Source organism: Athene noctua, chromosome 3 (genome assembly GCF_965140245.1).
Source record: "Athene noctua chromosome 3, bAthNoc1.hap1.1, whole genome shotgun sequence".
Classification (NCBI taxonomy): Eukaryota; Metazoa; Chordata; class Aves; order Strigiformes; family Strigidae; genus Athene; species Athene noctua.
In genome coordinates this window covers 12,962,382-12,985,843 of record NC_134039.1, presented here as the reverse complement: position 1 = coordinate 12,985,843, position 23,462 = coordinate 12,962,382, and the positions used below count along the sequence as shown (strand labels likewise).

The 23,462-nt window shown below is 42.0% G+C and overlaps 1 protein-coding gene across 2 annotated transcripts; it reads left to right on the top strand.

Annotated features, from left to right (window-relative positions):
- Window positions 1–699: 699 nt before the first annotated feature.
- MKRN1 (makorin ring finger protein 1) lies at window positions 700–22,139 on the top strand. 2 transcript variants are annotated; one of them, XM_074902001.1, is made up of 8 exons: window positions 700–975; window positions 7,520–7,648; window positions 12,144–12,379; window positions 17,792–18,018; window positions 18,502–18,716; window positions 19,419–19,529; window positions 19,983–20,097; window positions 20,543–22,139. In XM_074902001.1, the coding sequence occupies exons 1-8, from the start codon at window positions 812–814 to the stop codon at window positions 20,753–20,755; spliced, it is 1,410 nt and encodes a 469-aa protein (XP_074758102.1). In that variant the 5' UTR covers window positions 700–811; the 3' UTR covers window positions 20,756–22,139. The 2 variants fall into 2 exon arrangements, with proteins under 2 accessions (XP_074758102.1, XP_074758101.1); XM_074902000.1 differs by having other exon boundaries at window positions 713–975; window positions 19,983–20,121; window positions 20,543–22,138.
- The last annotated feature ends 1,323 nt before the right edge of the window (window positions 22,140–23,462 follow it).

Below are 23,462 nucleotides of genomic sequence, written 5' to 3'. Positions count from 1 at the left end.
AAAATATCAATTAACATTGCACTGACAAGACTTCTCTCTTCACCTTGCCCCCACATGCCTGCTTGTCACTGCCTTTTTGGACTGTCTAGTACTTGGTTTAAGCCTCTCGGCAGTAAGAAGACAAGGACGTGAAGCGGATCAGGCAAATGCGCGTTTCACAACCAGAATTTATTATGGCAGAAGGAGGTAACGTTTCTCGCCCTGAATTAGCAGCACTGAGCTCTCTGGTGGTCCCGTGCCAATTCTCCGCATGGACTTTTGAGGTGCCCCTGGCTCGTTTCGTCCCCCTCTCCCAACTCCCCGCCCCGCAGCCGGCGCCACGTTGCCGTTACGCGTCCCTCCCTCCAGGGCCCGGCCCGTTTCCCGCCGCTGACTGAGCCAGCCCACTCGCGCAGCCCGGGCCGGCGGCGGGGCGTCTCCGACGGCGCCACCCCATCAGGCGAGCGCCGCCGCTCCTCAGGGCTGGCTGGCGGGCGGGCGGAGCGGCGGCACCGCCCCCGAGGCCCGGGTCCCAACGCGCCATTAAACCGCCAGGGCCGCGCGGCAGTAACGGTCGGCGGCAACGGCCGGCGCGCCCCCCCCCCCCCCCGCGCGCTCCCGCCCGCACGTTCCCCTCCGCCAATCGGAGCCGCCGCTCGGCGCCGGGCGCGCGCGGGAGGGCGGGAGGAGGGGGCGGGGCTAGCGCGCGCCTCCGCCGCCCCGCCGGCCGGTGCCGCCCAGCGCTGCTCTGCTCCACTCAGCCCCGCCGCCGCCGCCCGGAAGGATGTGCTCCCGGAAGTTCCGGTGCTGCCGCTGTGGGGGATAAACAGCAATGGCGGAGGCGGTGGCTCTCGGAACAACGGCGGGGGCCGCGGCCCTGGGAACATCCGCCGCCGCGGCCGCGGGAGCGACGGCCGCGGCCTTCGACTTCGCAATGGTGCCGCCGCCCGTCGTGGGGCCGGGAGGAGGCGGCTGGACCAAGCAGGTCACTTGCAGGTACGCGCTGTCCGCAGCTGGAGGGGGGGGGCGGTCGGGGCCGTCCTTGCCCCCCCCCCCCCCCCCCCCCTCACCCCGCGGCCGTTTCCCTCGGCGCCGCGCCCCTCCCCTCCCCCCATGGTCACGTACACGCGGCCGTAGCGCCCCCCCCCCCCGCCCCGCCCGTCCCGGCGCCCGGGGGGGGCCTGCGGCAAACTGCGCAGCTGGCCGCGCCGCGCCCTGCAGCGGCCCCGGGCGGGAGCCGGCCGCCTCGGCCCGTCGTGTGGGGTGTAGGGCGGCGGCCCGTCGCCGGAAGTACCGGCTGGCGTCGAGCGCGCTGCGGGCCTGGCCCGCCGGAGCCGGGCCCGCGGGCGGGGGCGCTGCGGGCTGCGGCCTTTCTTCTGCCCGGGCCTCATGGGAGGGTGTTCCCTGCGGCTCCGCCGCGCGGATCGCGTGCGGCTGCCGTCCCCTTGCCGCGCCGCGGGTTGGGAGGCCTCGCCGGCTCCTTATGAGCTGCTGTAGGCCGGTATTTATTGTGTGAAAATATGCCCGGTCAGTGTGGAGGAGACTGTAGAATGGAAGGCCCGTAACCGCGTTCCAGAAAATGCGAGAAAGCAGGAAATACCAAATCATCGAAGTTCTTCTCCGTTTGGTTCAAAACTTAAAAATGGAAATGAATTCGCATTTGATGTAGCAAGAATTATTTATTAAACCGGAGAATGGGAACAAGTCACGATAGGCCGCAAAATGCGAGGATTGCTGCTACTTGTGTTGCATTAAGATTCTATATGCTGCGTCATTTTCTATTTGTATTTTCATTTAAACTGTATTTTGATAACTTTTTTATATAGGTTTATGCAAATCGTACTGCACGTTGTAAAGCTTGCCAGATGGACCATTTTTAAACTTAATTGCTGGTCTGTTTGCCGGCTGGAAGGAATATAAAAGAGTTTCATGAATATAGGTATATATTATTTTACATGAAAGCAAGTGGTGAATCCCAAGATTAGCATCGAGAAGCATCTCCCGATGTATTTTTTTTTTTAAATAAAATTGTAAGTTGCGTTTAAATAGAATATATTTCTGGACAAATACATTCCAAGTCAGTTGGAACCAAAAACGAACCTCCCATGGGCAGGAAGGAAGAGTCTCTAGGTCTTGATGCGATCTCCTCTGCGTATTTTTCCATTTATGCCAACTGCAGATTGAAATAGCAGTATTGAGAACCATGGCGGGGCTTTCACAGGGAGCTTGCTTGCTTGCCGCGTCTCTCTTTTGTGCTGTTAGGTATGCCCTGCAGTATTTAAAGCGTTCCTGGTAACTGCTGGTCGCTGCTTGTTTTGGTTAATGCACTGTTAACGTGTCTGAGAGGCGCTGTTTCTCAGCGCGCCCTCGGTGCATCTACACCAAGGAGTTTAGCCTGTGAATAGCCGGGTTAATATTTGATGTCTGGCAGTTAAGCGTAGGCCAGTGATGAGGAAATGACCGGGAATGATGCTTAGCTCAGCTTTTTAGTGCGCTGCGGGGGCGTAGGTTAGTGCTCTCTCTGCATAGATTGCCTCATCATTTCTGAAGATCGAAAGGCTCAATTAAGTAAATTGGGTTGAGAGATATATATGTGTTTTCCGATAACAGACACAATGAATCAATTTTCTGAAGACGGGGAGTGCCATAGAACATAAGCAGTCAAGTTGATCAGTGTCGTGCAGTGACTCTGTTTAATGTATCCTGCAGTGAGTCTGGCTGATTAATACATTTATTTGCAAGCACTGAGGACTAATGGGAAGTCAAAGCTACTCTTTTGTAATGGTTAATGTGCTTTAATGTGAGCTTAACCAACAGTGAGAACTTGGCTTTGGACCTACCTCATGAACCTCTCCATTCTTTGTTCTTTTAGACTAATCCTCCTAGTTACCCCATTGTTTGCTTGCTTATTTACTTGTTTACTTTTACCGGGCCATTCAATTTGTGGGCAGCATAGCTTTCCTCAGACTTCAAAACGGAATTAAAAATTCCGACTTGAGCTTCTGGAAATGTGTGATAAGAATACTGTTTTTCTGTTTGGTTTCAGGAGGACATATTCACATTCAAGAAAATGTATTTCTTATTCGTAAATTAGCTTGAGATGCAAATTTAATTGAGATGGAGTTGAAATGCAGGTTTTCAATCTTACAGTGCTTCTATGGTTTAGCAGTTTTCAGTGCTTCTGTGGTATAAGATTTATAATCTTTCAATCTGGAATAAAACGCAGGGGAATAAAACTAATTCATAACTATTTAATATTCTTAACCCTTTGTTATTGATATGTTTGAAATGAGAAAAAGAATGGTGGTCTCTACCAAGTTTCTCTGTCCTTCCAGTTTCAAACAGATAAGTGGTTTTACTGAGCAGTAATATAGCCCAACTTTTTTTTTTTTCCAAAGACTTGACACTGTTAGCTCGATACTCGCATTTTCCAGATGTCATGCAGCAGTAGTTAAGGGCATCAAGTTGACTTAAACAGATTACATTTCAGTTGTTTGCTTAATAACTGAACATAAAGAAAACCCTTAGTAACTAATCGATGCATTTTGAGAGTTGTCTACGTTTTTGTATCTTTGCTGTTCTTTCTGAAAACCTAGGTCGGGTATTTATCTGTCTTTCAATATGAGGAATCTCAATCGGTAGCGCATACCTCCTTAAGTCAGTGCAGCACTAGTGATAAGGTGTGGGGGGCAAAACTCTTCACAGCCTGATAGTATTGCCCTTTTCTTAGCTGCTCTGTTCTGGATTCACACCCCACCCCCACCCCCCACTAGCTGCTTGCTGAAGGAAGGGACAAGGAGATAAATGCTATTAAGACCTACTTTTTAATTTTTCTCAAGGTTACTAACTCATGTAGGATTTCATCAGCCACTTGTGTGGCTGAACGCCCCCGTGCTGTGCTAGAACAGCGTGCCCGGCCTCCTCTTCCCTGGGAGTACTCCTCTCTGTATGGCACCTGAAGAGGCTAATGGCTGCAGTCGGCTATTATCCTGAGCTTCCCTGTCTGCCAGACATGGCAATGTCTCAAGTTCTGAAGAAGGTCTGATGACGGGTGTGACATTCTGTTGCAGCAAGACCCGTAATTTAATAAACAAAATGGAGTTACCTGAAAGCAGAGTTAAGTGGACCTGAAGTAAAGGACAAACCACATCTGAATAAGCAGACCCATTGCAAGCTTCAAAGGCTGTGGAAAGAAGTATTGTGTATTGATTTCACTAATAGGATTACAGGGGTTAAGACAATATATCAGAAGAATCATCTGAAGGAAGCTAGTATGTGTTCAGGATTTTAGACTGCAGTTATATGTGTTTAACACTGCAGTGTCTTTTTGATAAAGGCATTACAAATTCTTTAGCTTATGGCAAGTAGTACAAGTAATGTTCTAGCAGTGGGAAACCAAATCTTCGGTAGATTATTATACTTTAAAGCATCATGGAAATCAAGGTCATTGAAACCTGGATAAACCTGAAAATTTTAAGTATTGTAGTAAATTAATTGTAGTACTTGTAACATCTGATCTCTCTCCAGTGATTGGAATTCCAGGGAGTTGGAGACATGATTAGCTTTATGGCCTTGGGCAAGTGTTTTCTTTATAGCTCAAAAAAATGCCCACCAGATCTTGTTTCCAACTCCAGGCTTTGCCCATCCAAAAGTCTTATTTCTGTGACCTTTTTGAAGTACCCCATGGATACAGTGTTTTGATCAAGGCATTCACGGCTAGACAAGAGTTGAAATGTTTTCCAGTGATAAAATGTCAGTGCAGGCAACTGTTGCTTCTGTGTGGTTGTTCCATGTTTTGGTATCACTTGTGTTTTGTACAGTCATGCAATGAACCGAACTGGGGAGTGATCTGGGTTTGGACCCTGAGGAATTATCTGGTCTGGTTCCCCATGCTACCTCACCACAATCACACTAGTATATCTGAATAGCGAAGACAAGAGAGGAGTGCTGCCAGAATAAGTGCTTGTCAAATGACAGAATCATAGGCACTCTGAAAAAATCCAGTTACATACTTGTCTTGATCCAGTTTTGCTTTTTCAGATGAAATTACATGTATTCTCCAGGTACTTGGTAGAATGCAAATTTCAGGTATCCTTCTATGTGTCACTGAGTGAGACAGGTAACTCATGTATTTCTCAGTTTTAAGGATACTTCTTTCCTGTAACCAGAAACAGGTGCTGATACTGCTGTTGCATAGAGTTACAGTTAAATTGAATACTGTGTAAGTAAAGATACTCTCCAACAGAAGTTTTGTTACTTTTCACAAAAAGGCACTGTTTATTATTCAACATTACCAAAGCATATTTTAGCCAAACACAGCAATTTCATATGTAAAATGTTAAATTCTTTGTGACCTTAAAGTAAAAAAAAATCTTAGATCTTGGGGGAGGGGGGAAGTCGGTAAGAAATACTTTTTTCTTTCCTCCCACCCCAGCCTTCTTGTTCAAATGATGCCGAGTTTGCTGCGTAGGATTGCAGGCCTTTAAAAGTGACGTGTGAATTAAATTGAGTTGTGAGTGTTTCAGGTTTGGCTTTTTTCCCTTTATAGCCTACCATCTTGATGTAATGAACTGTGACAACTTTCAGAATTATACAGAACCTGTATTTGCAGAGGGTTTTCTAACCCTGGGAAAGAAGGAATGGGACTGAGAGCTATGTTTCCTCTGTCTAACAAGCAGTGGGAGAGCCTGATTTTGAGGTGTATGTGTTTAGGACAAGTTATGTCAACCAAGTACTTTCTAACAGAAGTTCTCACTTCAGGCTGGTGCTTATCTCTTAGTCATTTATTTCAGCCATAGTGGTGTCCCAACACTTTCCTGGCTTAAGTAGCAGTGTGACTGTGCAGTGGGGCTCAACAGTGATCTGATCTAGGTTAAAAATAACCATGGGGGCAGCAAAAGGAATGTCAGGTTACATCTGAAGCCATTTCCTGATCTGAGTCAGCAGGTGGCTATGAAATTGCGTGTCCCAACACATGGGGGAAGCAATGCTGTACGGAAATAAGTAAAGGGTGGAGGTAAGTTGTTAACAAGAAGAAACGTTTAACCACCTGAATTAGTTTTTACCCTATTGGTGTGACTCCCATTTCAGGCAAGCCAGAAATTCCAGTTACGTTCTGGTTCCACGAGTTTGTGGGTTGTTGGGGTTTTTTTGGGTCTGAGGTGGGTTTGTTTGTGGGTGGATTGTCGTGTTGATGTGTGTGGGGGTGGTGGGGTTTTTGCTGCCTTTTTGTGCGCAGTGGAGAGTGCTGTTTATGGAGTGTGGCGGGATTTTTTGTTTTTGTAACACCCTATATTCCTGTTGTGTGCTGGCATGGCTGTTTGCAGCCACCTGGCAAACCTGACTAGGGTGCTTGTCCTTCTGGGGATAACATCCTGCAGAGCCTCATCTTGGTCTTCTACTACTTATTCTTACGTAGGACCACATTTCTTAGCCTGGTTACTGTGCAGCTACAGTGTACAGACAGGTGATTGTTTTGAGTATGAATTGCAGCCTGATGGCAAGTGTCAACTGGTGGTTTGTAAAACCACTTTAGATTTATTTGTTCTTAGTACCTTGAATACATCACTGATTTTGCACATAGAGGGTTAACAGCCCTCTTAAGACTCGCCTCAGATTTTAATATCTCCCTAGTACTGGATTACACACTGCTGGTGTCATTTGGTGAATTGTTCACTTAGATTTATCCGACTTCTTAAAAATACAGCAGACTTAAGTACCTATGCAGAAGTTCATGCAGTTCAACAGCTTGACACATTTTAAGTTAGGAATATCGACTTGAATGTGCTGTTTTGTGAAGAGCTATCCTAATCTTAGTTTGCGCTGCTGAAAGATGATCCTCCTGTTTCTGTGCTGGCTGTACTGCTGTGTGGCTGTGCAGTCAGCTGCTTGGAGGACCTGCTGCTTCTGGCTGTGCAGGTGTGCTAGCACCATCGCAAAGTGCTGAAAGCGTGTAACAGGAGGAGGGCAGGACTGCCCCTTTTAGCAGCAAGAATGGTTCAGGAGGGTATAATCTGCTTCTTAATCTTCCCTCTTGTGGTATTTTGTAGGCAAGTGAAGAATTTGTATCAGGCCTTAGACCCTAACAAATTTTCTTCTTTACCAGGTGTTGATATTTCCAGTGAGTTCAGAGTTTGCAATATGCTTGGTATCTGGGGCCAGTGCTTTTCTTTCTAAACTGAAGTGTTGGTAAATGCATTGATGGGTTCAGGAGCTACCAAGTAAAACTTTGTCACTATCTGCTTCATCCAAGAAACTTTTATCTCTTTGTCATGGCCCAAGATAAAAGTTTGTTTTGCAGGGGTTTTTTGGGTATTTGTAAGTGTAAGTCCCTAAATGTGCAGTTCACTGGAATAGCTAAGGCTTCATTTTTTGTCTCAGACATTCCTATTTGTATGTTTATACTTGGATGTGGTCCCATTAGTTGTTAGTAGAGTTCTTAGTTCAGCATAATTTGACCTATAGAATAACTCATCATCCAAATACTTCATTTACAGCTTCAGTGCATCTCTGTAATTCGCAGTAATCTTCTGTTTTACAGATATTTTATGCATGGAGTTTGCAAGGAAGGAGACAACTGCCGCTACTCCCATGACCTCTCCACTGGTCAGTCTGTCATGGTGTGCAGGTATTACCAGCGAGGATGCTGTGCTTATGGAGATCGTTGCAGGTAAAGAAAGGCTGTTGACCAGCCTGTAAGGGAGTAATTTCGCTCTGAGTCCCCGAGTAGAGAGCTATCAGGCAATAAATCTTAAAGTGTTTTCACTCTTTCATTGCAAGTTCAGAAATTTATAAAAATAGATTTTTTTCACAAGCTGCTTTCTCTTGCTAAATACTATAGTGTTTGCTTTACTATGGAAATAAATAGCAAAGGCAAAATGAGAACTGCTTTGTGTGAAAGTACTAGTTGTCAGCATGTGTGGGTTTTTTGTTAATAACATGAGTACATGAATTAATTGAAAACTGAGACTGTGTTCAAATTAGCTGCACTGATGAAACTGAGTTATGTTTAGTAAGTGATCATAAAAGCCTGAACAGGTAAGATTTATTTTTTTTTTTCCCCTGACTGTATGTCTCTCTTCAGGAATTACTACTCTGCTTGAACTGCCATTTTGGAGAAGTAACTGGAGTATAGTTGTGTGGGTTCTAAAATATTGCCTGTACAAAATGGCCCTGCATTATGAAAACATAGTATGACTTAATCTATACTCTTGAAATTATTAAAAAGAAAAGTGTGAAGAAAGGAAATGGAAGCTTTCCTAGTGTAACAAAGCTTTACAGAGTTTTAGGGATGTTTGCATCATCTTAAGTTCACTTTATTTTAACATTCTGTCTTGTTGCAGTTCTAATGCATGATTAAATATTTGCATCGTGACTTCATACGGTAGTTGATAGTTAGCTTTATTTTCATGTTTAATATATGGTTACTATGTAGAAGAAAACAAAATTAAGCCTCTCTGTAGCCTTCTATCTGTCAGTGTTGCTTTCTTGATCATGTAGATCAGTTCTCTTCAAACTTCTGATCATGCACCCCATCAGTGAAAAATTTTTGAGCACTCACCTGTTATGTATATTTATAGATTATATATATATCTACTACTGCACTAACACATTATGTACTTTATAAACCAGACCAAAATCAGAATTTTATAATAAAGATAAACTATTTTATTTTATAAAACCTTTAAGAGTCCAAACACATTTTTTTCTCTAAAAGCATTACTAGTAGTAATATTTTTTGATAGTGATGTTGACTGGATATGCTTCATTATTTAAAATCTTAGTTTAACATTTTTTAATACAGTGATTTGAAGATCTTGTTCTAAGTTCAGTTCATTTTAGTACTTAGTTTTAATGGCTGTCATAACTGAAAAAGATCTTTCACAAAGATAATGTACATCCAAAAGGAAGAAGCATATTGTTGGCTGCACTTACAAGTGTGTGATACTCATTTTTTCAATCCCATCCACCAGTTATGCAAAGATTTTTCTTAAAATTTAGCTAGTATATTTCCATCTTCCCTATGTCAACCAGCTGTTCTTGCAGACTAATTAGAAGGTGTTGCATTTTTATTTTTAACAAATGGGTCCAAACCTCACTAAAACTCTTTGCTCAGAAGATTTTTAAAATATGTTAGAATTCTGTTTCCAAGGGTTTTTAAGTATACAAGATATGAGAGTTTTTTTATAGTAGACATGCTTGCATCACTTTTAGCAACAAAATGCATAATGGTGGAAATGTTTTGGAACAGCCATTTTCAAAATGTTGTCTCCACACAGTGAATTTCTTTCAAAAAGGACTTGTTCTTTAAACATTGTCTTTACCTTGAAAGAACAGATTGAGTGTGTTTTAATGTTTTAAAAGCGTCTTCTAGGTAGCATACTACTGACAGTGACTTGTCATCACTAAAAAGGTCAGCAAATTTGGAACACTTGTCTCTGTGAAGTAAAAATGCATATCTCATCTTTTGACAACTTTTAAGCACTTTACCATGAGAGAACCTGAAAACATCTGTGTGGTACTGAAGATTTTCATGATTGTTCTTCATCTCAAAGTGCTGTAAAGATTTGATTATTCAAAGGTCTTGTTTTTATAAAATTGACTGTATTGATGACGGTCTGTAGCACTCTTTGCGCTTCTAGCTCCATCTCTGCTACAATATCTTGCTTATGAAGGATGCATTGAATGGATTTCTGGTGTTGTGCTATCTCTATAACCTTACTCTGGAATCCTTTTTTTATTCCAGTCAAAGCAATGGCTCCATCAGGGTTATACTTGCACAGTTTTTCCATAAAACATTGGTTTTATTAAAGAAGTAATTTACTTTTTGGAATACATTTCGTCCAACACATTTTTTTGTCTTTATTGAAAAAGTGATTTGTTGAGAATATATCTATTCTGATACATCTTTTCCGTAGTTCACAAAAAGTATTTGTTTGTGTATTTCATTACTGAAACAGAATCTAGCAATTATGAGACATGTTAGAGGCTTTCATCCAACTGTACAGCAAACTTCCAACACTGAAAAAATTGTTCTAATACTTGTTTCTTCACATCTTCACCAATGTTTTCTGAGTTTCCCAACAGTATTTGTTGACAAAGGAATGTGTTTTAGTTTGTCACCATATTGTTTTTCGTGTGTTATTTCAGTCATTTTTACCACAGCAGGAAGAGCAAGTGGTCTAATGGTACGTGGCTTTTTGTCTTTTGGTTATGGAAGAAGCCTTGAAAGAGGCTTCTAAACATTTATTATGAAGTTTAGTGAAGTACTGGATTGAGTATTGCATGACTTGAAACATCTCTGAAAAATATTGTAGAGGCTTGTCTTCCTGTTCTGGATGTTTAAATTTTAAATGTCTTGCTAATTGTGATATAGCTTCATACTATCACTAGCTATCTGAAGGTACATTATACACTTGGGACAAGGCTCATCGTTAAGAATACTGGATGTAAATCCATATTTCAGATTATCTTGGTAATACCTTATTTATCCCCTCCCCCAATTCTTGTCAGATCTGCTTAGATTGGCATTGTCTTTAGGTGGTGTAATGAAGAGCTCATGGTAGGAGTAGAAGTGTTAATTCTGACATTTTCTTGTCATTGGCTTGTGCTCACTTTATCAGTACTGTCTGCAGTTCACAGTTTATTTGCAGGAATCTTTTTAAGCCACTTGTTCCTTTTGTCAGAGTTAGTTTAGGTAAAACAAGATAATATAATCTGTCAATCCATTTAATTGGGCACAAACAAACTTCAGTGTTTTGAAATATACTGAAAGTGAGCAAACAAGTGAGGGTGCCATTGTCAGCCCTGCTGTATGGTGGAACACCCACTCCTCCTTCAGGACACCTTGTGCATACCATGCACGATACCCTCTGACATGAACTGAGTGAGGATACTGCTGTCAATCTGTATGTTAAATATTAGTAAAACTTAATTTCTTATCTTTTTAGAGAAAAAAAAAAATCCAACGGCAAGTTCTAGTATTTTCTTCGTGCACCCCAGTGGCTTGTCTTGCACGCCCCCTAGGCTGCATGCATACCACTTGGGAGACCAGTGGTGTAGAGGTCAGAAGGCTTGATTTTTAAATTTGTGCTTCATAGCTTCCTTAGGATTTGAAAGCTGACATTTGGTTGGGAGTATCTCTTTTATATGTGATTACTGTGACACTTTGTTGTTTTCAGTCTGACACAAGGTAAATGAATCATAGTTGCCTAAAAGTTTTGTACAATCTCAAAAAAATCCCTCCCTTTTTTTTCTTGAAATTAGTCAGCAAATATCCACAACTTCAAAGGTACACCTGTAATTTATTTTCTCTTGTTGTCTACTAATTGCTGGAATACAGATTTTTTTGAGGGAAAGGATGTTTTCCCTGTTTGTGGGTGGTAGGGATCAGAGTGTTCTGAGCATCATTTTCCACAGTTGAAAGAGACATTAGAAATAACTACTAAAATTCAATATAAAATCTGAGCAAGGCAAGACGCTCAGATACAGAAAAACAATCACTTATGTTGGTGGGGATCTCTGGAGCCATGCTGAAGGCAGAGCCAGCTTAGGTCATGTTGCCCAAAGCATTGTCCAGTCAAGTTTTGATTATCTCCGAAGATGAGGAATATGCAGCCTCTCTGGGCACCCGTTCCAGTGTTTGACTGCTCTCACAGTGAATTTTTTTCCTAATACCTAATTATAACTTCTTATTTTGAACTTGTGTTTACTGGCTGTCATCACTGCACCTCTGAGGAGACTCTGGCTGCATCTTTCCTGTGGCTTTCCCACGAGGTAGCTGAAGACAGTAGTATCTGACCATAGCCTTTTTAAAGCTAAATGAACTAATTTATCTCATTCAGTAATACTATACATGCATAATGGGTATATGACCAGCTTTGGACATAATTCATTTTGTGTAGGTTAAGTAAGGATTTTGCATGCTGCTCTGTTTCCTCCAAAATCATGGAGTGCCTTCTGTTTGCTAAGTGGTGATGACAGATTACACAAGTGGAAGCGTGTCTCTAGAAAGGGTGATCAGTGGCGTTGTCTTCCAAGCTGTTTCTAGGTCCTCCTTCCAGATAAGCATGTTTGCATCTTAATCAGTTATTTCCAATACCTTGGGCTGCTTTACGGAGTATTTTTTTTGTGAAGTGTTGACTTGATGTGTTTCAACTTTTTAGATACGAACATACCAAGCCACTGAAAGAGGAAGAAATGACTGATATGACTGACATGAATCCAGATGCAGAAATTTATCCCTCAATGTCCTCAGACTTTGCATCGCTCCCTGAAACAGTTGAAGAAATTATTGCTGAGATAGAAGATGAAGATATAGATCTGGCAGCTGCAGGAGTAGGTGCTGAAGACTGGGTGAATGCTGTAGAGTTTGTTCCTGGGCAGCCATACTGTGGACGTGGTAAGCTGATCGTGGGATAACAGCAGATTTCTGTCACGGCTCAACAATTTGTGTAGTGCATTTATTTTAATGCTTTTGGTTTTGTTGAGTACAGCCATTCATATTACTGCTTCAAGTGATTTGTCCTTAACTTAGGCTTGAATTTTCTGATGTGAATGTTCGGACTGTTCCATGTCTGTTACTACTGCTGTGCTGATGTTCTGAAACCAGGTGTACTTGAAGACAGTCTCTGTGTAACTAGCTTCTCTTATTAATGGCTTCAGATCACTAGGGGAATCTCAATTGAAGTTTAGTTTATGTGATGGGAGAAGAAAATACTGGTGATGCAGTTAATACCACTATTTAGAAAACATATAATCTGCCTTTGTTTTGGGGGGATTTTTTGTTCTGTTTGGGTTTTTTTTTTTTTGCAGTCCTTTAAAGGTTTTCTAGTGGAGGTACAGATTCCTGTAGAACAAATTGATGCCTAATGCTTGCTTTCATGGATCCCATGGCAATTCAGACCAGAGGCTGAAAATTGTTTATTCCGGTTACCTTTGAGACTTGACTTTCTAATACTGTGATGGCTCATGTTGAGAAGCTCATCATATGGGACCAGACTGTTTCGGCAGCATACTTGTCATCTGCTTTCTCTGCAGAAAGATATCACAAAGACTTAAAATTTAAGTGAAAAGTAGGCTGAAGGTGTTTGCTTTTGCGTATTTTCTAATAATTGGCTCTCTAAAACTGAAGGCTTATGGCCATGAGTACTCAAATGATTTTTGAATCCAAAATGGACACCTGTGTCCAGGAGAATTTGAAGTTGTCATACAGTGCTCAGATTATACTACTTTGTCTCCACAGCACTACTCATTCTCAGATCTGGAAAGAGAATTGCGTTCTCAATGGTACAGGGTGCTGCTGGAGCCTGCTCTGATCTGATTTGAGGAAGGGTGAAGAGAAAAGGAATGGTCAACCAACATTAATATTTTGTTAGTGTTGTTGAGAAGCTTGATTATGGAATTATTTGGTGTATCTGTGATTTGTGTGTAGTCCAAAGGAATGAAAACTTGTCTTCTACCTGTTAATAGGTCACCTTACTGTCATAAAAAGTACAGCTCCTGTGTTCATTGAGACAAAGGAGTCTTTTTTTTATCGTTTAATCAGAACAGAATAGATTGGAAGGGACTTCCATATTTCATCTAGTTCATTTCCTGCTCCAAGCAGGGTCAGCTACGTCAGGTTGCCAGGGGCTTTGCTTAGTTGAATCCCCATCCTCACAGATGTTCAAAACACCGTAGCCTCTGGGCAGCCTTTGCAGTGTTTGGCTTCTTTCAGAAGGAAAAACCCTTTGCTAGTATGTTATTGGATTTTTCCCTGCCTCAGCTTGCCTTCTGTCTCTTGTCTTGTACACATCTGAGAAGAGTTTGGCTCTGGTTTTTGGTTTTTTGTTTGTTGTTGGTTAAGGTAGAAATAAGATTGTTCCTTAAACTTAAGTCCAGTTTATTCAGTCTCTCTTCATGGGCTTCATCCCCCTTAATGGCTGGGTGGCCCTCCACTGGAATCAATTAATTGCTAGTTTGAACAGCCAGAGATCTTCTAAATACATCTGCTCCTTATAGGAGAGCTGGTGCTTTCTCCTAAATTCCTGAAGTGTAAAAACATTTCAGTATACCTTTAACTTGGTTTTCCTGAAGCAGCTCCTTTTTCTAGGGGGGGTTAGCAACAAATTTCCATGAAAAATAAGCCTGCCACAGAGTAAGTTAAGTAACAGTCTCTTCTCTGATTCTTGTTCCAAATTCTCTGTCGCTTGAAATTTATTTTAATGTCCAGGCATGCTTGGCTGTTGCTGTTCTGAACAGTGCTACATGATACTAATTCCCATGGTGACTTCTTAAAAGCTGCATTTAAAAAACTTTGCTTTTCTGAAGCTACAAAAATGAAGAATCTTGCTGTAGTGATCAGGAGAATGTGTACAGTGTGTTTCACAGTGTATGATTTAAAGGTTATTCTTGTCAAATACCTGGAGAAATGTACAGGTACTTGGAAACTTGAAAATGGAACCTATTTCTCAAGATTAGCTGGAAGCCTGCATGTTTTAAATTGTCTTAAGAATGCAGAAGATTCAGGGTTGACAGTTTAACTGTGAGTAGCTTGGGCTGTAATGCTCATATCTTACTAGGGAGTCAAGACATTCTGTTAATGCAGATGATGCTCTGATTTGAGACTAAACCTGTTTTCTTGAAGCTGGTCTCAGGGCCTAGCAAAGAAAATAGTGACAGTCCTTCAGATACTCACTTATTTGTACAGATGTACCACATTTCTGTATTTTTTCTGCTGCTAGGTGTTACGGAATAGTTGAGGGAAAGTAGAAAGGCAGAAATATAGGAAGCACTCTGAATTGGATGGCTGTTTCCTGCTGCTCCAGGATGAATGTATTTGATGCTAGAAAGTGTATCCTACAGTGAAAGCAGGTGGTGTGTGAATTGAAGGTAATGGACGAGTTTTTTCACTAGTACAAATGTAACCCTGGTGACTGAAATGGGCAGTGAGAAAATAGGGGTTGGGTCCACCTACTGGAGAGCAGTGGTTTTGAAAGCCGTGAATATTACTCTGAGGGATACTGGATTTGCAACCACTGAGGCAATGAAGTCTGAGTTTCTCTAATTTTGCTTTTAAAGAGGAAGCAAAACTGTAGCAGGAACAGTGCAGTAGATACAGGAGATAGGCACGCAAGGCTTTAGGTTGTGGAAGCTGAGCTATTCAAAAGTGGAAATACTAACTTAATTTTTGTTTCGTAGAAATACAACTCTCACTGAGGGGAAGTTCTGGGACAGCATGGAAGAGTGGGACTGGAAAACTAATGTCACTTTTAGCATGTTTGTCCCTCTCCCACCCTCTCTCACTGTAGAAGTACCTAGAGCCAGTATTAAAGGCTGACATTCATAGATCTGTATCTTGTCTAGATGTCTTGTCACTAAGGAAATAGTTGTACTTTTTTGTGCAAGGATAGTGCTGGGCTGGATTTTAGTAGCTGTTTTGTGCTTGTTGACTTAAGCGGTTGTTGGTGGTTTGTATTAAGTAACAACTCTACTTTTTTGTGTATGTGCTAAGATGTGAAGCTCTGCTCTCTCCTTCAGTGGACCAGCATAATAAATAAATGGGTTTCTAAGTCAGTCTCTGGAAGGGTAAGACTTTAAAGCCTTTATTCTTAAAGGACTTTAAATAATAAGCGTGGGGGGGGGGGGTGAGTTCTTTGGGTTTTTTGGTTGTTTTTTTAATGAATAAAACCTTTACTGAATAAAGTTTTGACAAAAGATATAATTGAGGAGTGCAGGAGACTGGGAAATTTTTCTATTAAGAGAAGCTCCAAATGTATCTTTTCTTTCAAAGTACACATTTACCAGGGATTCAGGATTACCTTAAGCAAAGATCATCTTGCCAGCCCCATTAAAAGAAGTACTGTATCACTTGATTCCTTTGAATCTCACCTGCATTTGTCTGTCTGGTAGGCTTCTGGCCATCCATACTATGATCTAGCAAACTCCTTCTTAAGTAAGGGTCATACAAGATGTCACAAGTCATGTGAATCAACCAGGTAAAAATATCTGTAATAACATTGACTGGAAAAAACACTGGCAAAAATGACAGTTGAGGAAATAAAAACTGACTGGTAGTTGTGATTTTTGTTACTTGTAGAAGTGGAGACCATGGATTTCAAGCAGGGGGGTGGGAGGGGGTGGTTCAATTAGGTACAAATATTCATATTATGTTCAGCTACTCAGAAAAGTAGAGCCTAGTGTATGGTTACTTGTTACTTTTCTTGGTAACAGTTCACTGGAACTTGCAGGGAAGGAGAGGTAATGATGTTTTTGGTTGAGAATCTCTTGGTGAAAAATGAGATTGACAGTTGACTTGTTATTCTGTCGGTCATTTGCTTTTGAAAAGTTTGTTTCTAGCAAACAGATAGATCCAAGATCAGTGTGAGTGACCTCTAAAGTCAGAGATGGTTCAGGAAGCAGACTTGAACTTATTTTGAGAGCTAATGTTGTCCTGTGCTAATCTTCAGTATTTGCTTATCCCCCAAAACTGAGCTCTTGGGGACCTACTTTATCTTTTTTCTCTGTATGTCCAAAAGGTAGCAGGCTGGTACAAGCTTATTGTGTCTCTTTGCTCCATGGGGATGAAAACTCTGCTAGTGTGCAGCCTCTGATTCTTTTCTTTTTGAGGAGGGAGTGTGTCCTTGACTTGTACTGAGCCAAATATGCACTTGATAGTTTTCACTTACTTCTCCAAATCTAGTGCTTGAACAGCTTATAAAAGTTATACTTTCTTACAGCATAGATGACTTCATTCTTCTAACAGCTACTGGTTATGTAAATGAAGTCCAGTTGCTGTTCTTCCTGGTGTTTATTCTGAATATGGTAATGTTTTGTTGTCCTGTGTTTATTATCTTCAGTTTCAAACTGACTGCTTTTGTCTTTAACTTAGTTTATCATCCTACTTATGTAATGATCTCAAAAGGCTGTTTGCCTTATGCTGGCAGAGACAAGCATGTGTTCAGGAGGTACAAGGAGAAGTGTTAAGCAGAAGCTGTCTAAATGAGAACTGATACAGATTTCAGTTCAATTAGAATTAGGTAATGGAATTTACTTAGAATTTTGCAAAACTGATGGCTAGCCTAGAATGCAGTGAAATGGCCCTGAATTTCAGCTTCTTAAAGCTTAGGTTTGTGTCTGATAGACTGGATATCTGTTTAGGACAGGGTTTTTGGCAAATACCTAGAATAAAGTTAGTTTGGTGAGAGGTGTGGACACACTTTTGTATCATTCATACAGATGCATGGAAGCCTAAGAAGTGAAAGTCTGTTCAGGCTGGACAACCACCTGCTAATGAACCTGCACATAAGGAACTGCTGGTGGTGGTGTTTCCACAGTAGCATTTTGTTGTGCTGGATACATTGTTATTGCTTCAGCTGTGTAATTGGGGGGGGGGGGGGGGGAATAGCCTGTTAACTTTAGCCCATGTGGAATTGATTCTTAAAGCAGTGAGACATTTGTAACCTTATTTAACTTGTTGCTGAATGAGACTTTGTATAAAAATGTACTTAAGCTGCTGAGGACCAGTGAGATTTTCCTACTCTGGATTTAACCTATTGGGTCTGAATCTGACCCCTGTAACCTTGATAGCTTTAGTCTTGTCTGGGTTGAAGGGTGAAGAAATTGTCTGTGCTTTCTTGAGTGGGAAAATAACTGTTAATTCAGGTTGAGGGTATGTGAAAGTTGGACTGAAATGAACTGGTTGCTGCTATTACTCTCATTGGATAGCTCAAGCAGGGTTACCCAAAGATTACTTTGCATTAAAACAATGTGTTCTCACTCCCAGTGCTCTAAATTTGAGTGTACTGCTTACTCTCCTTAATTTTGTTCCCAGCTGCTCCTTCCTGTGCTGAAGCACCCTTGCAGGAAATGGTGATTGAGGAAGAATATGAAAAGGAGCAAATAGATGTGGAGATAAAGAAGGAGCTGTGCCCCTACGCTGCAGTAGGAGAATGTCGTTATGGAGAAAACTGCGTGTATATCCATGGGGATGTGTGTGATATGTGTGGACTGCAGGTCTTGCATCCAATTGATGCTGCGCAGAGATCCGAGCACATAAAGGTAAGCAAACAACTGTCTGGTGTTAAACAGCTTTAAGTTATTGCTTCCTCTCTCTCCACAATCACTTGTCACTAATTCCCTTTCATTTGAAGATGCATGCAGGTTAGGCAGTGAACGAAATTGCTGTTGTAAACTGGACTGCTTCCTGTCAGGGCCATACTTAGAAGCACCTGGGTTTCCTTATCTGTGCTGGGAGAGCAGTCTGCTTAAAGATACTAAAGCTTTGTTCTTTGTCTAGTAAAACTGGATGGTCTCTTAGATTGCTCTTCTCACATCTAAAAGTGGTGTCTGAAGAAAGGAATTTGGACTGTGAATTGATCCCCACTACCTGAGCAAACTTTTCTTAGGATAAAGATTTTTCAGCTTAATCATACTCCATTCATTATGCAAAACAGCAGAGTAAAACTGAGCTTAAAAACCTGCTTAGAGTTGCCCAGGTGACCAGTTGTCTCTGTAGCCGTTTTCTTTGTCTCTCCTTTTCAGTCTTGCATTGAAGCTCACGAGAAGGACATGGAGCTTTCATTTGCCGTCCAGCGTAGTAAAGACATGGTGTGCGGGATATGCATGGAGGTGGTGTATGAGAAAGCTAATCCTAGTGAGCGCCGCTTTGGGATCCTCTCCAACTGCAGCCACACTTACTGTCTCAAGTGCATCCGCAAGTGGAGGAGTGCTAAACAATTTGAGAGCAAGATTATAAAGTGAGGCACTTTCCCATTTCGATTGTGCTTTGTTGCTATGGAAGAACTTAGTAACTTGTGACAACTTGCAACAGACTTCCAGATGCAGACTGCACAGAGACTGCATTTAATGCATACTAACTTTAGTTTGGAAGTGAAATACTTGTTAGGGATAACATTTACACTCTGATTTGGTTAATATGGAGTAAGTTTGTGAAACTCACTTAATGGTAGAAAATAACTTTGATTTATTTAGTAGCATGTTGTCCAATGGTTACTGTTTACGTCTTGGACACCCAGCCAGGAATCTGAGAACAGATTAACCAGTTCAGAATGTATGCTGCTTAATTCGTTACTGCCCTAGTTCATTAATCAGTTGGCAAAACATTTCTCCATTTAAAGGCTGTTCTAAAAAGACAGAGTTCCAATCAAATAAATACAGAAATAAAATCAAAATAAATTTATTTAATTCTAAAGAAAAAGGAGTCTGTGTGAAGTGTTTTTTCAAGCTTTTCTGAGACAAGCTGATCGCTGCCATTGCCATTGAGCTCTTGAAGAGAGTTTAGGTTATCTTCATGTGTAAGAGAATTTAGATTGAAAAGCCCATACAGCAAGTATGTGGGTACAATACATCTTTTAAAGATGGATATATACCATGACTTATATAGGAGAGAGAACGCCCTGTAATGTGGAATTTTGCAGCGCAGTCTGTTCATTCCCCAGGTCCTGCCCAGAATGTCGGATCACATCTAACTTTGTCATTCCAAGTGAGTACTGGGTGGAGGAGAAGGAAGAGAAGCAGAAACTCATTCAGAAATACAAGGAGGCAATGAGGTATGAGCCCTGCAGCCTTTTGTCAAGTTGAGCCAGCAGAGATAAAAGCACACCTGGAGAAGAAGGGTGTTGATGTAAAGCGCTCTCACACCTCCTTTCCACCAGCACGTGTGAAGTGCGTCCTTACCTGTCTGCTCACAGATGCATGCAGCCACACAGTCACGAAGCTATTCCTGTGTTCTTTGACCTCAGTCTTTCCCTTCTATACACAAAACGCTGGTGGTGTAGCCACAAGGTAGAACGAGCTTGTGTGCTGCAAGCTATCAGTGTCCCTGTGCATGCATCAACCCACACACGTTGTGTAGTACGTCATTTCTGCGCGTAGGGGTTATACTGACAAAATACCTTCAGCTGCAAATGGTACCTGAGATCCTTTTGGACTACAGGTAAAAGCAATTCTGAAGTCTGGTTGGGGTCTGCTGTGAGTAAGGGTTGCGATATTTTCCTTTCCAGCAACAAGCCATGCAGGTATTTTGACGAAGGCCGTGGGAGCTGTCCGTTTGGAGGGAACTGTTTTTACAAACATGCATATCCCGATGGTCGCCGAGAGGAGCCACAGAGACCCAAAGTGGGAGCATCAAGTAGATACCGGGTCAGTGCTGCTGTGTTTTGTCCTTTCTTTTCAGAGTGAGCGCAAGAGGGGTGTGCATTAAATCAGCTGCCTAGAGAAGAGGACAGGGAAATGTTGACTCTTGTTTTTTTCACTTCCGATAGACCTCTGTAATGGTGAATGTGAAGGAGGTGGTGGTGTAAAGTTTGGGAATGTTGGAGGCCAAGATGCAAAGAGTGAATTTTTAAAAGCTTTCCTAGTACACCAACATACTGAAGTAGAAATACTGGGTAGCATTAATAGAGGTGTGTAAGGGTAAATTCTACTGGAGGTCAATATCTCCCTGAAAGAGAAACACTGCTTTTTGCATGTCAGAAAGTATGCTGGGGGTTGCTCCTGGTCAGCCTCTGGGAAGACTCATACCACTTGGTCACCTGGGGAAATACTTGTGTTCCACTTGCAGGCCCAGCGGAGGAATCGGTTCTGGGAGTTCATCGAGGAGCGGGAGAACGGTGATCCGTTCGAGACCGATGAGGATGAGGTGGTGACCTTTGAGCTTGGTGAGATGTTGCTTATGCTGTTGGCAGCAGGAGGTGATGATGAGCTAACAGATTCTGAGGACGAGTGGGACTTGTTTCATGATGAGCTGGAAGATTATTACGACTTGGATCTATAGCACCTGTCAGTGGAGTGTGGACTGTTGTCTTGGCTTCAGGCAGTAGCTATTACCTGTGGTGTTGTGGCAGTGCCTGTGTTTCTCCTAGGCAGGCCGATCAATTCCAGGTGCTGTTGTAATAACTTTTACCCAGGGTCTGTCTCTTCCCACCCTCTCCCACCCCAGGAGTGTTGTTTTTCCTCTGTTTAAACCAATAACAAGAAATAAATCTTTAAATTGTTAGTTTTTGTAAAAATGAGTTTAACTGTCAAACAGTTAGCTTAGATTTGTTGCTTCATCTGTGTAACCAACAGAGTTCACCCAGTTCCAGGGTTAAAGTGTTTACAGGACTTCCACACTCATTTTGAAGAGCCCAGATACAAAAATGAGCAGTGGCCATGCAGTGGGGATGTAAATTGGCTGATGGCCTCTTTTCTGTCTCTGTACCAATATTGCTGACTTCAGGCCAGATACAAATTCTTTCTGGCATCAGCTCCGTTCCAGCCCCCTCATGTACACGTCTTCATTTGTGATTTTGGTCTCTTGTTTACTTGCACATTACTATTACTACTGTGTAACCAGAACCAGGTGTGAACGTTCTGGGTTTTTACTGTGTTTAGCATGAAAGGAAAATGTCTTTGTGAAAGGAGAACTCTCTATGTGTATATACAGATAAATGTAGAGTTGGACCTCAAGGATGGGGAGACTCTGTGTAAGTTAAAAATAACAAAACCATCTTTCATCCCCTCTTGGTGCATGAAGTCTAGCCTCCAATTGGACATGAAACTGGTTTAGTGGTCTCAGCCCAGTCTGTGGCAGTGATCTTGACTATCGCTTAACTTAATAGATGACACTCCCTAATACACCAGCTCTCTTTCATGTGTATGATTAGGGTTGTCCAGGAGCAGAAATCCGGTTAGCCAAGGTGGGGTCAGAGGAATACCAGAGAGGCCCCTTTAGCTTTATTGCTCTGTAAGTTTTAGAACTTGCTGTAACCGCTTAAGCTGTGCGCTTTGCTAGGAAATTGCTGTGCCTCTTGGCTGGTTTGAGGTACACGTGCCTCTCGGCATCTGAGTTGGGCAGGTTGCCTGGTAAAGCTGTTCAGTTTATGTGAGTTACTGCTTACAAAGGCAGTCATGCAGTTTCTGGCTGTAATTTGCATTGAGAAATTACTTTGCCACCAAAGCCCCAGCACAGGAATTTTAACCTTGCATTACGTTATTGCTGTTTTTTATTGACTCGTGGATGCCCCGTGATCTGTTCTCCTGCTGCTCTTGTCCCCTAGACTGCCTCTCCTTTCACTTTTAAATGGAATGAGAAATTGTTATGAGGTCTATAACGTATTGTTTTGCAGCTGCCTTTTGTAAGAAGCACTTTTCCCAAATAAAAAAAAAAAAAAGGAAACAAGTCTGCCTGTTCTTTTAAGTTTGAAGCTTGTGTTTCAGCGTGATTGATTATTTTTGTGTGTTTCTGTAAAGACATTTATGTCACTCCTAACTCCTGCAGAATTGTCACACTAATACAGAATGTTAACTTGGTTATAACTTTTCCAGCAAAGACCCTATAATGTAAAGAACACATTCTGAACAGACAGCTGGGACAGTTGAGCTGTTGAAGGAATCTGTGGGGCCATTAGTGGGAACAGATGTGGCTTGCTTTCTCAGAAGTAAGTTCTGCACTATAATACTAATTTTATTTATCTTGAAAAGTAAATTCCTGTACATATTCTATTGATATATTCCTGTTATAATGCTGTTTGGACAGCAAGTCCAAGCACTGCAACAGGCAACTTCCTGAGAATCCACATGCTTCTTCAAGCTTATGATCAGAAATACATAAAGTTGGAAGTAAACTACTGGAAACACATTGAGATGCTGAGGGATACAACTAAGAAATGTCTAACTGAACAGTCTAAAACCCCGAAAACCCTCTTTGGTTTGTTTTGTGTTTTTTTTTTTTTTCCAGAGGCAAGTAGCAGAGGGAGAAAATGATTTGAACGCAAATGACACTTAAAACATATACAGGGAGAAACAATAAAAATTAAAGGCTTTGAAGCAGAACTAGCATTTTCTCTCCTATGTAGCGAACACAATCCTATTGTAGAGCTGCATTCAAACATAAACTTAACAAAGATGTGTTCTGGTAAGGTGGAAAAGTGTAATAAACTTACCAGACAGCACATGCAAGCAGTTTTCCTTTGTAAGCAGTCTGAAATGGCATGCTTGACTTTCTGAGTGGATGTATGTGTGGCACAAGGGTGGATGCTGCTGCTTCTACACCTCACTTCTGTACAGGTTATGGGGGAGGCTGAGAATACACAAATCTGACTTGCTTTGGTGGAGGCTGTTCTGTCTAGCTGTAAGGTAGTCAAGTGCATCCTGACAAGTGGTTTCTGTTGATCTCTCACTTTGAAGCATGCAGTGGTTCTTGTTCTCGAAGTTAAAGAACCGCATGTGTTTGTCATCAAGCAGTACTGCTGTGTGTCACTGCCACTTTGAGTCTTGGTGGTGGTAGGCCTGTTTCAAAGCTTGCTGTTGCACTGTGATTTCCACCCCACCAGACAGGAATGGCTGAAAAGAGTAGAGCCTTTGAAATGAGTTAAGTGTGTTAGGCTGCTATGGTTTTCCACTGTAAGAGCAGGAATAAATTCAGTAGAATTAAGGCAGACTTTTAATGCAGAAATACAAAGGGCAATGACTTAGGCTGTGCTACATTTTCTTTAAACAAA

Excerpts from the sequence above, each read along its gene's own strand:
- MKRN1 (XM_074902000.1), top strand. The coding sequence starts at position 812 with ATGGCGGAGGCGGTGGCTCTCGGAACAACGGCGGGGGCCGCGGCCCTG. Across the intron at positions 12,380-17,791 it reads GCAGCCATACTGTGGACGTG|CTGCTCCTTCCTGTGCTGAA; the intron begins GTAAGCTGATCG and ends TTTTGTTCCCAG. Across the intron at positions 19,530-19,982 it reads AAATACAAGGAGGCAATGAG|CAACAAGCCATGCAGGTATT; the intron begins GTATGAGCCCTG and ends TTTCCTTTCCAG.